Source organism: Pogona vitticeps, chromosome 4 (assembly GCF_051106095.1).
Source record: "Pogona vitticeps strain Pit_001003342236 chromosome 4, PviZW2.1, whole genome shotgun sequence".
NCBI lineage: Eukaryota > Metazoa > Chordata > Lepidosauria > Squamata > Agamidae > Pogona > Pogona vitticeps.
The window spans coordinates 214,312,667-214,325,345 of record NC_135786.1 but is presented as its reverse complement, the minus strand read 5'-3'; the positions used below and the strand labels follow the sequence as shown (position 1 = coordinate 214,325,345).

Below are 12,679 nucleotides of genomic sequence, written 5' to 3'. Positions count from 1 at the left end.
TCCCCCAGCAGCTTTGCCACATACAGAGCTATTCTCTGCACTTACACAAGACTAGAACTACACAGCTAGAAGGGGCCCTATGGATCATGGAGACCAGCCCGTATCAAGGAAGCACAGTGGGGAATCAAACTCCCAACCTCTGGCTCCACAGCCAGATGCCTAAACCACTGAGCTATCCAGCAATTTTCTGAAGCTGAAAAAAGTTTTCCTAGGAGGATCCCACGGCTTCCAGCCAGCAGGACTTGTTCTGATTGGAAAGCAGTGTTGTGATTCATATGACAAGTCAGCTTGTGGTTGGGAACTTCTGTTTCTGTCTACAAAGGGTGATACCCACTGAGTAAATGTGCCCTTTGCATCAATGGTCTAAGCTTTAGTTTGAAATAACAGAACTCTCTACAACAGGCTTGTCCAACATGCGGCCCGAGGGCCGCATGCGGCCCAGGTTGGCTCATAATGCGGCCCAGTGCAATTTTTTATTTTTAAAGAAATTCCAAAGTTTCAAGTTACACTGCCGCTGCTTGTGGCTGGAATGCAGGTGGGGCACATCACAATGGTGGGGGGGAGGGAAGAAAGGAAGGAGTGGGAGGGGAGAGGGGGGCTATGTGACTGCATTGTGCCATCCCTGTCAATAGGTAGACCCCTCCTGCCATAAAGCCAGCGGAGTCGAAGCTGGCAGCCTCTGCTGTCTGAGATCGCAGCTTGGAGCAGGGCTGTGGAGGACGGCTAGGGCTGCCCCCCCAATGCAGCCCAAACCAAATTTATGTGCGGCCCAGACCAAATTTTCATCTTCTCATGTGGCCCAGGGAAGATGAAAGGTTGGACAACCCTGCTCTACAATATATTTGTGAAGGCTTTCACGGCCAGGATCTAATGGTTGTTCTGGGTTTTTCGGGCTCTTTGGCCATGTTCTGAAGGTTGTTCTTCCTGATGTTTCGCCAGTCTCTGTGGCCGGCATCTTCAGAGGTTGCTTCAGAGGTCCACTTGTAAGATTTGCTACCTTGTGTAAAATCTGTCTGCTTGAGGTTCAGTGCCAAACAGAGGCAATAAGCTTTCCATCTGGAAGCAGCAGTATCTGAAATAATAAAAGACACTGGAGTGGCATGGCCCTCATCTTTTCTGTCCACTGCATATCAGAAATTAGCTCACAATGCCAGAAGATTGATCTCTGGGAAGTAAACACAGACTTTCTTTGCAAGCTTAATTATTCAGACATCAAGCTTGGAAGGAAACCCAGGTTTGGATTGCCAATGTGTTATCATCTTTAATTATGAGCTGATTACTTCATAATATAATAGGGACGTGGTGGCAATGTGGGTTAAACTGCAGAAGCCTCTTTGCTGCAAGGTCAGAAGACCAGCAGTCGTAAGATTGAATCCACGCAATGGAGAGAGCTCCTGTCGCCTGTCCCAGTTCCTGCCAACCTAGCGGTTTGAAAGCATGTAAAAATGCAAGTAGATAAATAGGTACCACCTCGGTGGGAAGGTAATGGCTTTCCATGTCTAGTCATGCTGGCCATATGGCCACGAAAACTGTCTTCAGAGAAACGCTGGCTCTATGGCTTGGAAATGGGGATCAGCACCGCATCCTAGAGTCGGACGCAACTGGACTAAATGTCAAAGGGAACCTTTACCTTTACCTACCTCATAATATATGGGACGTGGTGGCGCTGCAGGCTAAACCGCAGAAGCCTTTGTGTGCTGCAGGGTCAGAAGACCAGCAGTCGTAAGATCGAATCCACGCGACGGAGTGAGCTCCTGTCGCTTTGTCCCAGCTCCTTGCCAACCTAGCAGTTCGAAAGCATGTAAATGTGAGTAGATAAACAGGTACCACCTCGGTGGGAAGGTAAACAGCGTTCCGGGTCTAATTCGCACTGGCCATGTGACCACGGAAACCTTCTTCGGACAAACGCTGGCTCTACGGCTTGGAAACGGGGATGAGCACCGCCCCCTAGAATCACACACGAATGACTAAAATGTCAAGGGGAACCTTTATCTTTACCTTTTACCTTTACCTCATAATATGGCCCAAAATTTAACCTGGGAAGAGAAAAACCAGGCATGAGGACTAAGGATGGGATTGTCATAATTTTGGGTCGTCCAGTCGCAGAAGTCACTTAGAATCCCCCAGGCAGACTTCTGAGATTGGAAGAACGGAAACCAGAAGACAAAAGAGATGTTTTCCTTCCTTCACAATATTCCTTGAACGCAAACCTACACCAATTACCATTCTGAAGCTGCATTTCCAGTGCATAATTTGTGTCCATCCTCCCTGCCCGTTTTTCTCTCTGCTGCATATTTTCCTGCCCAACCAACTCCCTTTAAAAAAGCTTCTTGTTTTTTTATAAGGCCTTTGTAGGTGAACCATTAAAGAAATCATCTCTGGCTCAGCCCATTTCGGTGGCCATTTGGAAGCACGGTGTGAGTTTCACTGGCCATTCCTTTGGATATGTCCTTAATCCAAGGGGGAATCTGTGTGATTCTTTGGAGGACCTGTCCCCGGTTAGAAAGGAACGGACAGCTTTCCACCGAAGGCGATCACCGCGCAGGAGGGCAAAGTAGCTGTTGCGGAATTTCTTCGTGCCTCTTCGCAAATCGGTTTCTTCCCGGTGCAATAAATAAATAAAAAGAACCAGCAGAAAAGCAACCCGCCCGGCCCACCTCGGCGCCTCATAACTGGCTAAGCAACCTCCCCACCATCCAGCCGGGGAACTTCCGGCCTCACCTGCCCCACAGAAAACAAACAGCCCCTCCCGTCCTCCTCCTCCCAAACTGTCCCAGACCAGGAAGTGGGAGACGGCGTTTGAAATCCGGCTTCCTTTGCTCGGATTGTCGCTAGCCTCGCTCGGGGGGGGGGGGGCGCCCGGGCCCTTCGGGGTTTGGCGCTAGAGACCCCTGAGAGGGGCTGGGGGGGGTTTCTTGGCGATGGGGAAGCTCCGCTTGGTCCCAAACGCCACTTTGGCGGGGAACGATTTTAGCCGTAGTTTCCTTTCCCGCGGGTGGTACTTCGCAAATCAGGTAAGCACACCGCAGACGCACCCCCCAATTACTAACTTAGAAAGAAGTACGAAGTAACTGTTCCCTCTTTTTAAGATGCGCAGGCGTTACCTGGAGAGTAATCTTAACCGGTGTTGCAGCCCTGTTCTCAGTACTCATTCCTCCGGTTAAATTCACCTCCGCTTGCCAGCATGACTTGGGAAACTACCCGTAGTTTTTGAAAACTTGTGAGGTTTCCTGTTGGCTGTTTCAGTAAAAGTTTGTTTTTGTTTATGATTTTTTTATTCCGAGTTGGGTTTTTGTTCTTGTTTTGCGTTCACCATCATAAACTTATAACTAGTTTGCATCGATATAGATACATGCTTTCTACTCGCATCCCAGGTATAATGACCTACTAGGGTTTTTAAGGTAAGTGAAATATTTACGGAGTGTTTTTACTAGAGCCATCATTCCCCTGAGTTACATAACTGAGCAGAAATTTGAACTCAGGTCTCCGGAGCCCTGCCCCATCACTCTGTCCACACTGGTTCTGTACTTTTGCATATCAGTAGAATTTTCTTTACAGATTGAAAAAAATCAACAAAGAGGGCTGTGGTCCTTTTAAGACTCACACGTTTTATTTGGCACGTGCTTTTGTGAGCTGCAACTCATTTCTTCAGAAGCATTTTTCCTCTCTGAAAAGTGTATGTGCATTATAAACATCTGTCTCTTGGATATCCTCTTGTAAGGCTGTTGTGAGAAATGTATAGCAGGGAGAATAACTCTAAAATCCTGTTTTGTATGCAAGCCCAACAGGATGGATGTAAATTAAATTGCTGCAGTAGACACAAGGAAACAGGAAGAGAGGAAGGCTTAGTATGAGATGGATTTAGTCAAAAAAGGAATCATGTTCTTGAGTTTGCAAGAGCTGAGCAGAGCTGCTAAGGACAGGATATTCTGGAGGTCATTCATTCATAGAGTTGCCATGTCAGATACAACTTTATAGCACATAACAGCAAGAAAGACACAAAGCTGCTTTCAGAGAGATGTGAATAATGAGGATGAGTAAATACAGCTAACTGTGGCAACTGTTATGTGGCATCATGGTGTGAATATTGCAACTGTGTGAAAGAGCATATATTTATATCTATTGCTTTGCTTCCAAAAATGGCAGTCAAGGTGGCTGACAACAGTTAACATTTTAAACAGAAACAATGCAGTTGAATCTATTAAAAACGTAAGCAGTAGGTGAGAAACAGATGGAGGAAGGTGTGGAAGAATGACACCTCATATCCATCTTTTAAAACGTTTAACATGGTTAAATAACCTCAAACAAATGTCTTTCTGTCTCATAATTTTCACCTTCTCATGCGTTTCTGAATTATGTCATTGCTGCCTAGCAATCTGCGAAACTTGGTTCTAAAAAGCACAGTGGAATTCACAGAGTGGAGGTGTGAGATTAGCGCTGAGTTCCTAGACTGAAGATGTGGGCACCTACTTTTCTCACCACCACAATTCCAGTAAGCCTGGTTTTTGACCCTTTCCCCTAGGTAAAAGTTACTTAGACCACACCTTGTGGTTGGAGCACATGCAGAAGAGCACATCTCTAATGGACCACTACTGCATCACCTTGTTGAAGGGAGAGAGAAAAGGGAACTTCATAGGATGATTTATACCAGTGGTTCTTATCCTTTGTTACTCGGATGTTTTTGCACTGCAACTCCCAGAAACCCAAGCCAGCACAGTTGGTGGTGAAGGCTTCTGGGAGTTGCAGTCCAAAACTCCCGAGTAACCCAAGGTTAAGAACCAGTGATTTATACTACCCTTTATAAAGTCTTTCTTGGTAGCTGTTCCCAGACTGTAGAATTCCTCGGCCTATGAGTTTCAATATTAAGGTACAGTTTACCCTAATGTAGGCATGCTGAGGTCACCATTACGCTGATTTGAATGGCTACACCTTAGAAAAGCTGTTGGAAAGGTGGAAAAAGTACGGAAGAGGACTGGCACAACCTCACAATGCAGGAAGTTTATAAGTTTGGGGGCCATGAGGAGGAAGGCTAGTAAAGAAGACATGATGGAAGTATTTAAAATTAATGCATGATGTATAAAAAATGGGTATGAAGAAGTTTCCCCTTCTTCCCTCACAATAATACCCCCCAGGTCACTGAAGGCAGTTGATTTGGTACAATATTGAAGACAGATAAGAAGAACTTAATTATACAGCACACAAGCTGTGGAATTTTCTTCCAAGATGTAATGATAGGCACCACTTTAAGTGGCTTTAAAAAGGGATTATGTTAAGGCTATCAATGGTCCCTGATCATGATGACTATATTATTGCCTTTAGTGTTGGAGACAGTGGGCCCCTGAATAGGAGAATGTCATTGAGCTCATGTTCTGTTTGTGGACTTTCTGTTGTCTCTGGTTGGCCCCTGGGACTAAATGCTAGACTGGTTAACCCTTTACTGAGATGCAGCATTGCTGTTCTTATAGAATGGTGATTTAACCATATGCTTATAACTCTGTGGGATGTAAACATCCTTGACTTTGCCTGGATCACATCTGTAGTATTTTAATTTTATTGTAATGGGTTTTTAAAAGTCTTCTCACTTTTATCACATTTTAATGTTCCATTTTAATCACATGTGTCATTACCATCTTTGATCCATTGGAGTTTTAATGACCTGGGTTGAGGTTGTTAAATGCGCCTTTAACAACTGTTGTATTGAGGGAGAAGGAAGGAAATAGCAGCAATTCATTAAATTATACTGTGATATTTCTGCTCTTCATTAACTAAAATAAGAAGCAACTTCCTCCTTTTCTAATTATCAAATTACTTGTTAATATTTTTTATGAAAGATTAATTACAGTATTTATTTTGCTGGACCTTATTACAGTATAAATGTACTTGGTGCTGCTGTTATTTGCATAAGTTTTCCATGTGCCTCACCCTTTTTATTGGCAGAAATATTGCAGTGGACTAAACCACAAAACCACACCTGATGAAGCGTTTCCATTTTTAAATATTTGCAGCACTGCTGTAAAGCTTTCTTATTTGCAACCATTGTTACACAAACTGTACACGAAGTCTGTGGATTGCGAAAGGAGTATTGACAACTAAGTTTGTAATCAATATAGCTATAGAAATAATTGACTTGGGGTATTTCAAATAGTCTAATATTTGATTGCAATATGGTTTTTTTCTTAATTCGAAAATGGGTGTAACTAAAAATGTTTTTTAAAAAATCAGAAACGCCCTTGTGCCCTCTGGTGGCCATTTTTTAAAAAAATGGTTGTGTGTAGCAGCTCCTGGTGGACACAGAGAGGTTTTTTAGTCATTTTTAGGGAATATGTAGGGATACGGGTGTCACAAGAATTTCCTGGATGGGTGCACACATCCTCTGGGCCACAAGCCCTATGGAATATAAGCTGGCTCATGTATCTTCCACGTAGGAGGGCTTCATTACATGAATGTTTCAGTTACGATCCTATGTAATCTGGAGAGCACTGGAGAAGATCTTATAAAGTTGTCTCATCCAACACCCTGTTGATGCAGGAATATGTATTCTGGTTTGACACTTAGTCTCTGATGTAGAAGAAAGGTTCAAATATATGGATAACAGATATAGCTTGGCTATGTGTATGTGTAGAGTAATAGAAAATTAGTAGTTAACCTGAAATATAGACTTTCTTTTAAAATAAGCTCTATAAATGAATGAAAAGTATGTTGCCTTCTGTTTTGTATGTTCTCTCACTTTACCTGGGTATTTTCTTCTTGCAGAATCTGCTCATAGGCATCTTGTTGGCGATCATAGGAAATATTGTCATTAGCATCTCTTTGAATATTCAGGTATGAAAAAAATCTCCCTTGCATATTATGGAGTTGTGGCCCAACTTGAACTGCCGATCTATGCACACAATTCAAGCCATGCTATTTTATGTTATTAGTGTATTTACATAACCCAACAATGAACCACTGGTTACCTTACAATTTGCTTTGAGATTTTACATTAGCTCCCAGCCACCAGATTCAATCATCATAATTATTTCCATCATACTGAGTTCTGGAGTATTTTCTGACCTCATGAGAATATGAACGGATACTTTGTTTCCCTGAAAATAAGACAGGGTCTTATATTAAATTTTGCTCCAAAAATGCATTAGGGCTTATTTTCAGGGAATGTTTTATTTTTTTCATATACAGCAATCTATATTCAAATACAGTGGTGCCCCGCATAGCGAGGTTAAAGCGTTCCGGATTAACCCTCGCTATGAGGAAACATCGCTAAACGGGATGCAAAATGCCATTGGAATGCATTAAACTTAGTTTAATGTGTTCCAATGGCTTCTATACTCACGGTTAAGTGAAGTTTCCTCATAGCGCTGCCATTTTCACACCCTCGGTAAGCAAGGGCAGGGCGCGAAAATGGTTGAGGCGGCCATTTTGGGTCATCCGGCGGCCATTTTGGAGCTGCCGAACAGCTGATTTCCCTGCGTCGCAATGCGAAGATCGGTAAGCTAAACGCTTACCGATCTTCGCGATGCGAGTTTTGGCCATAGAGGCCATCGGTAAGCAATCGCATTAGCGATCTCAAAAAAGAGATCGCTATGCGATTTCATCATTATATGGTGCGCTCGTTAAGCGAGGCACCGCTGCACAGTCATGTCATCTTCTGGTTGCTGCACGATGGTGGAGGGCAGGGTTTCACTTAAGGGCTTATTTTTGGGGTAGGGCTTATATTACGAGCATCCTGAAAAATCATACTAGGGCTTATTTTCAGGTTAGGTCTTATTTTGGGGGAAACAGGGTATGTGGGAGGTTAGCAGGAGGGAGAGGACTGTACTGAAATTTGGATTAGGCATTATCTTGCATTTCCTGAACCCACAAATGTAGTACCTTGAATGGAGTCAGCCTACTGAAAACCAAGAGACATCATTTCTGCTTGTCCTCATGTAGCCTCTTTTTATCCCGATACAGTGCATTGGCTCCAGCAAAAATGTCAGTAGCAAAAAGAAATAGACTTGTTGGGACACTTTTTGCCCCATATAGTCTAGCCTATATCCATATAAAAATGTAAATGGCCAGTGGCTGAAGGTCAGCTCCTGATGTAATAGTGTCACAGGATGCTAAACTCGTAGGTCTACTTTGAGCTTTACTGCTAAAGTATAAGCCTTCTTCAATTTGGTATATAAATATGAGGGTGGCTATAGAATTACTGTGGGCCCCATTTGGTCCTTGCTGTTGCCTGCTAGCCAGATCTTGTTTTTAAGACTTGGGAAGTGATCAGTGTTTTCATAGTAAAGTTGGACTCATGGACACTGGGCTGCAAATACACCATCCCCCCCACGCCCATTACAACTTTCTTTCTTTCTTTCTTTCTTTCTTTCTTTCTTTCTTTCTTTCTTTCTTTCTTTCTTTCTTTCTTTCTTTCTTTCTTTCTTTCTTTCTTTCTTTCTTTCTTTCTTTTTTGGACTGAAATAAAATGTACCAGAATTAAGAAATAGAATAATATAATCACAATATACAGACTGAAGTTCACAATAAAGACAATGAACTAGGAATACATATACAACTGAATTTAAATTGTATTACTGTATTCAAAAATGTGTATTTATGTACCATATTTTTATCCCGCCTTTCTGCTTAAGAAGAACCCAAGGTAGCTTACATCATTAAAAGACAATATTTAAAGCTAAAAACAGTCGGTATACAAATAAAAAAGGATCAAACAAATAGTGCACTACAAGACAGTAAACAAACAAAACCAAACAAAAATGCATTCAAAGCAGTAAGGCACAACCATCTTTTAAAAAAACAATATTGTCCATGATCTTTTCAGAAGCAATGACCTTTAAGTTCAGTAGTCTTACTCCTATGTAAGTTTGTATAAAAGTGTGGCATCTGCTAACATTATAGAAACATATAGAGGAATATAACTTTTCATTCCTCATGAATGCAGTAAAATAAAACCAGTACACAAGACAGGATTGCCAAATAGGGCCTTTCATATGCTGTTTGACTGCAGTTCCCAACATTCTTCATCACTAACTAGGGACTGATGGGAACTCTAGCCCAGCAACATCTGGAGGTCCACACTTCGACTGTCTCATGCTAGATCACAGTCTTTTGTTAATGGGGAGACATAATTTAATACCTTCAGAGAAGAGTTTTTTAAAACACTTTTTGCATATTTATTTCCCACTTTCAGTACATTATCAGCAATTCTAACACAGATATGCTAAAGTCTTGCCAGACTAAATTGGCACATGGCTGGGCTTTCCTTTCTTTTTAGCTGGGCTTTCCTTTCTTTTTAGTTTCATAAATGACCTGGGCTCCTTCATGGATTGCTGCCTTGTCGTGGCGAAGGGGCTTGAGTAACTCAGAGAAGCTATGGGCTATGCCATGCAGGGACACCCAAGACGGACAGGACATAGTGGAGAGTTCCGACTAAACGCAATCCACCTGGAGTAGGAAATGGCAAGCCACTCCAGTATCTTTGCCAAGAACGCCCCATGATCAGAAACAAAAGGCTAAAAGATATGACGCTGGAAGATGGGCCCCTCAGGTCGGAAGGCATCCAACATGCTACTGGGGAAGAGTGGAGGACAAGTACAAGTAGCTCCAGAGCTAATGAAGTGGTTGGGCCAAAGCCGAAAGGACGCTCAGCTGTGGACGTGCCTGGAAGTGAAAGGAAAGTCCAATGCTGTAAAGAAAAATACTGCATAGGAACCTGGAATGTAAGATCTATGAACCTTGGGAAGCTGGAGGTGGTCAAACAGGAGATGGCAAGAATAAACATCGACATCCTGGGCATCAGTGAACTAAAATGGACAGGAATGGGCGAATTCAGCTCAGATGATTATCATATCTACTACTGTGGGCAAGAATCCTGTAGAAGAAATGGAGTAGCCCTCATAGTCAACAAAAGAGTGGGAAAAGCTGTAATGGGATATAATCTCAAAAATGATAGAATGATGTCAATACGAATCCAAGGCAGACCATTCAACATCACAATAATCCAAGTTTATGCACCAACCAGCATTGCTGAGGAGACTGAAATTGAACAATTCTATGAAGATTTACAACACCTTCTAGAACTGACACCAAAGAAAGATGTTCTTCTCATTCTAGGGGACTGGAATGCTAAAGTAGGGAGCCAAGAGATAAAAGGAACAACAGGGAAGTTTGGCCTTGGAGTTCAGAACGAAGCAGGACAAAGGCTAATAGAGTTTTGTCAAGAGAATAAGCTGGTCATCACAAACACTCTTTTCCAACAACACAAGAGGCGACTCTACACATGGAAATCACCAGATGGGCAATATCGAAATCAGATTGATTATATTCTCTGCAGCCAAAGATGGAGAAGCTCTATACAGTCAGCAAAAACAAGACCTGGAGCTGACTGCGGTTCTGATCATCAGCTTCTCATAGCAAAATTCAAGCTTAGACTGAAGAGAGTAGGAAAAACCACTGGGCCACTCAGGTATAATCTAAACCAAATCCCCTATGAATACGCAGTGGAAGTAAAGAACAGATTTAAGGAACTAGATTTGGTGGACAGAGTGCCTGAAGAACTTTGGATAGAGGCTCGTAACATTGTCCAGGAGGCAGCAACAAAAACCATCCCAAAGAAAAGGAAATGCAAGAAAGCAAAGTGGCTGTCCAACGAGGCCTTAGAAATAGCAGAGAGGAGAAGGGAAGCAAAATGCAAGGGAGATAGGGAAAGTTACAGAAAATTGAATGCAGACTTCCAGAGAATAGCAAGGAGAGACAAGAGGGCCTTCTTAAATGAACAATGTAAAGAAATAGAGGAAGATAACAGAAAAGGAAAGACCAGAGATCTGTTCAGGAAAATTGGACATATTAGAGGAACATTTTGCGCAAAGATGAACATGATAAAAGACAAAAATGGGAGGGACCTAACAGAAGCAGAAGATGTCAAGAAGAGGTGGCAAGAATACACAGAGGAATTATATCAGAAAGATTTGGATATCCTGGACAACCCAGACAATGTAGTTGCTGACCTTGAGCCAGACATCCTGGAGAGCGAAGTCAAGTGGGCCTTAGAAAGCCTGGCTAACAACAAGGCCAGTGGAGGTGATGGCATTCCAGTTGAACTATTTAAAATCTTGAAAGATGATGCTGTTAAGGTTCTACATTCAATATGCCAGCAAGTTTGGAAAACTCAACAGTGGCCAGAGGATTGGAAAAGATCAGTCTACATCCCAATCCCAAAGAAAGGCAGTGCCAAAGAATGCTCCAACTACCGTACAATTGCACTCATTTCGCACGCTAGCAAGGTTATGCTCAAAATCCTCCAAGGTAGGCTTCAGCAGTATGTGGACCGAGAACTCCCAGAAGTACAAGCTGGATTCCGAAGAGGCAGAGGAACTCGAGACCAAATTGCTAACTTGCGCTGGATTATGGAGAAAGCCAGAGAGTTCCAGAAAAATATCTACTTCTGCTTCATTGACTATGCAAAAGCCTTTGACTGTGTGGACCACAGCAAACTATGGCAAGTTCTTAAAGAAATGGGAGTGCCTGACCACTTTATCTGTCTCCTGAGAAACCTATATGTGGGACAGGAAGCAACAGTTAGAACTGGTCATGGAACAACTGAGTGGTTCAAAATTGGGAAAGGAGTACGGCAAGGCTGTATATTGTCCCCCAGCTTATTTAACTTATATGCAGAATACATAATGCGGAAGGCTGGACTGGAGGAATCCCAAGCCGGAATTAAGATTGCTGGAAGAAATATCAACAACCTCAGATATGCAGATGATACCACTCTGATGGCAGAAAGTGAGGAGGAATTAAAGAACCTTGTAATGAGAGTGAAAGAGGAGAGTGCAAAAAACGGTCTGAAACTCAACATCAAAAAAACTAAGATCATGGCCACTGGTCCCATCACCTCCTGGGAAATAGAAGGGGAAGATATGGAGGCAGTGTCAAATTTTATCTTCCTGGGCTCCATGATCACTGCAGATGGAGACAGCAGCCCTGAAATTAAAAGACGCCTTCTTCTTGGGAGGAAAGCGATGACAAATCTTGACAGCATCTTGAAAAGCAGAGACATCACCTTGCCGACAAAAGTCCGAATAGTCAAAGCTATGGTTTTTCCTGTCGTGATGTATGGAAGTGAGAGCTGGACCATAAAGAAAGCAGACCGCCGAAGAATTGATGCCTTTGAATTGTGGTGCTGGAGGAGGCTCTTGAGAATCCCCTGAACTGCAAGGAGAACAAACCTATCAATACTAAAGGAAATCAACCCTGAGTGCTCACTGGAAGGACAGATCCTGAAGCTGAGGCTCCAGTACTTTGGCCATCTCATGAGAAGAAAAGAGTCCTTGGAAAAAACCTTGATGTTAGGAAGGTGTGATGGCAAGAGGAGAAGGGGACGACCGAGGATGAGATGGCTGGACAGTGTCTGCGAAGCAACCAACATGAACCTGACACAACTCCGGGAGGCAGTAGAAGACAGAAGGGCCTGGCGTGCTCTGGTCCATGGGGTCACGAAGAGTCGGACACGACTAAACGACTAAACACACACACACAACACACACAAATGACCTGGGAATTTGTGTTGGCATTTACATGGGGCTGCTCAAGGAATTGAGTTTTTTTTTAAACCTTTACTTTGGAAAAAAAAAAAAAGTCCCAAATATCAGAAACATTCAAAACCACCTACATGGCATGCTAACGTCAG

The 12,679-nt window shown here is 42.9% G+C and overlaps 1 protein-coding gene across 2 annotated transcripts in view; it reads left to right on the top strand.

Moving 5' to 3' along the window:
• Positions 1-2,859: 2,859 nt before the first annotated feature.
• Positions 2,860-12,679, top strand: part of NIPAL2 (NIPA like domain containing 2) — a 50,900-nt gene continuing 41,080 nt past the window's right edge. Inside the window, exons 1-2 of one of the 2 annotated variants that reach the window (XM_020785393.3) lie at positions 2,860-3,014; positions 6,754-6,822. In XM_020785393.3, the coding sequence (XP_020641052.3) occupies positions 2,922-3,014; positions 6,754-6,822 (162 nt within the window). In that variant the 5' untranslated portion in view covers positions 2,860-2,921. Of the gene's footprint in view, positions 3,015-3,296; positions 3,402-6,753; positions 6,823-12,679 lie in introns of those variants that run through there. The other variant, XM_078393608.1, reaches the window with a different exon arrangement.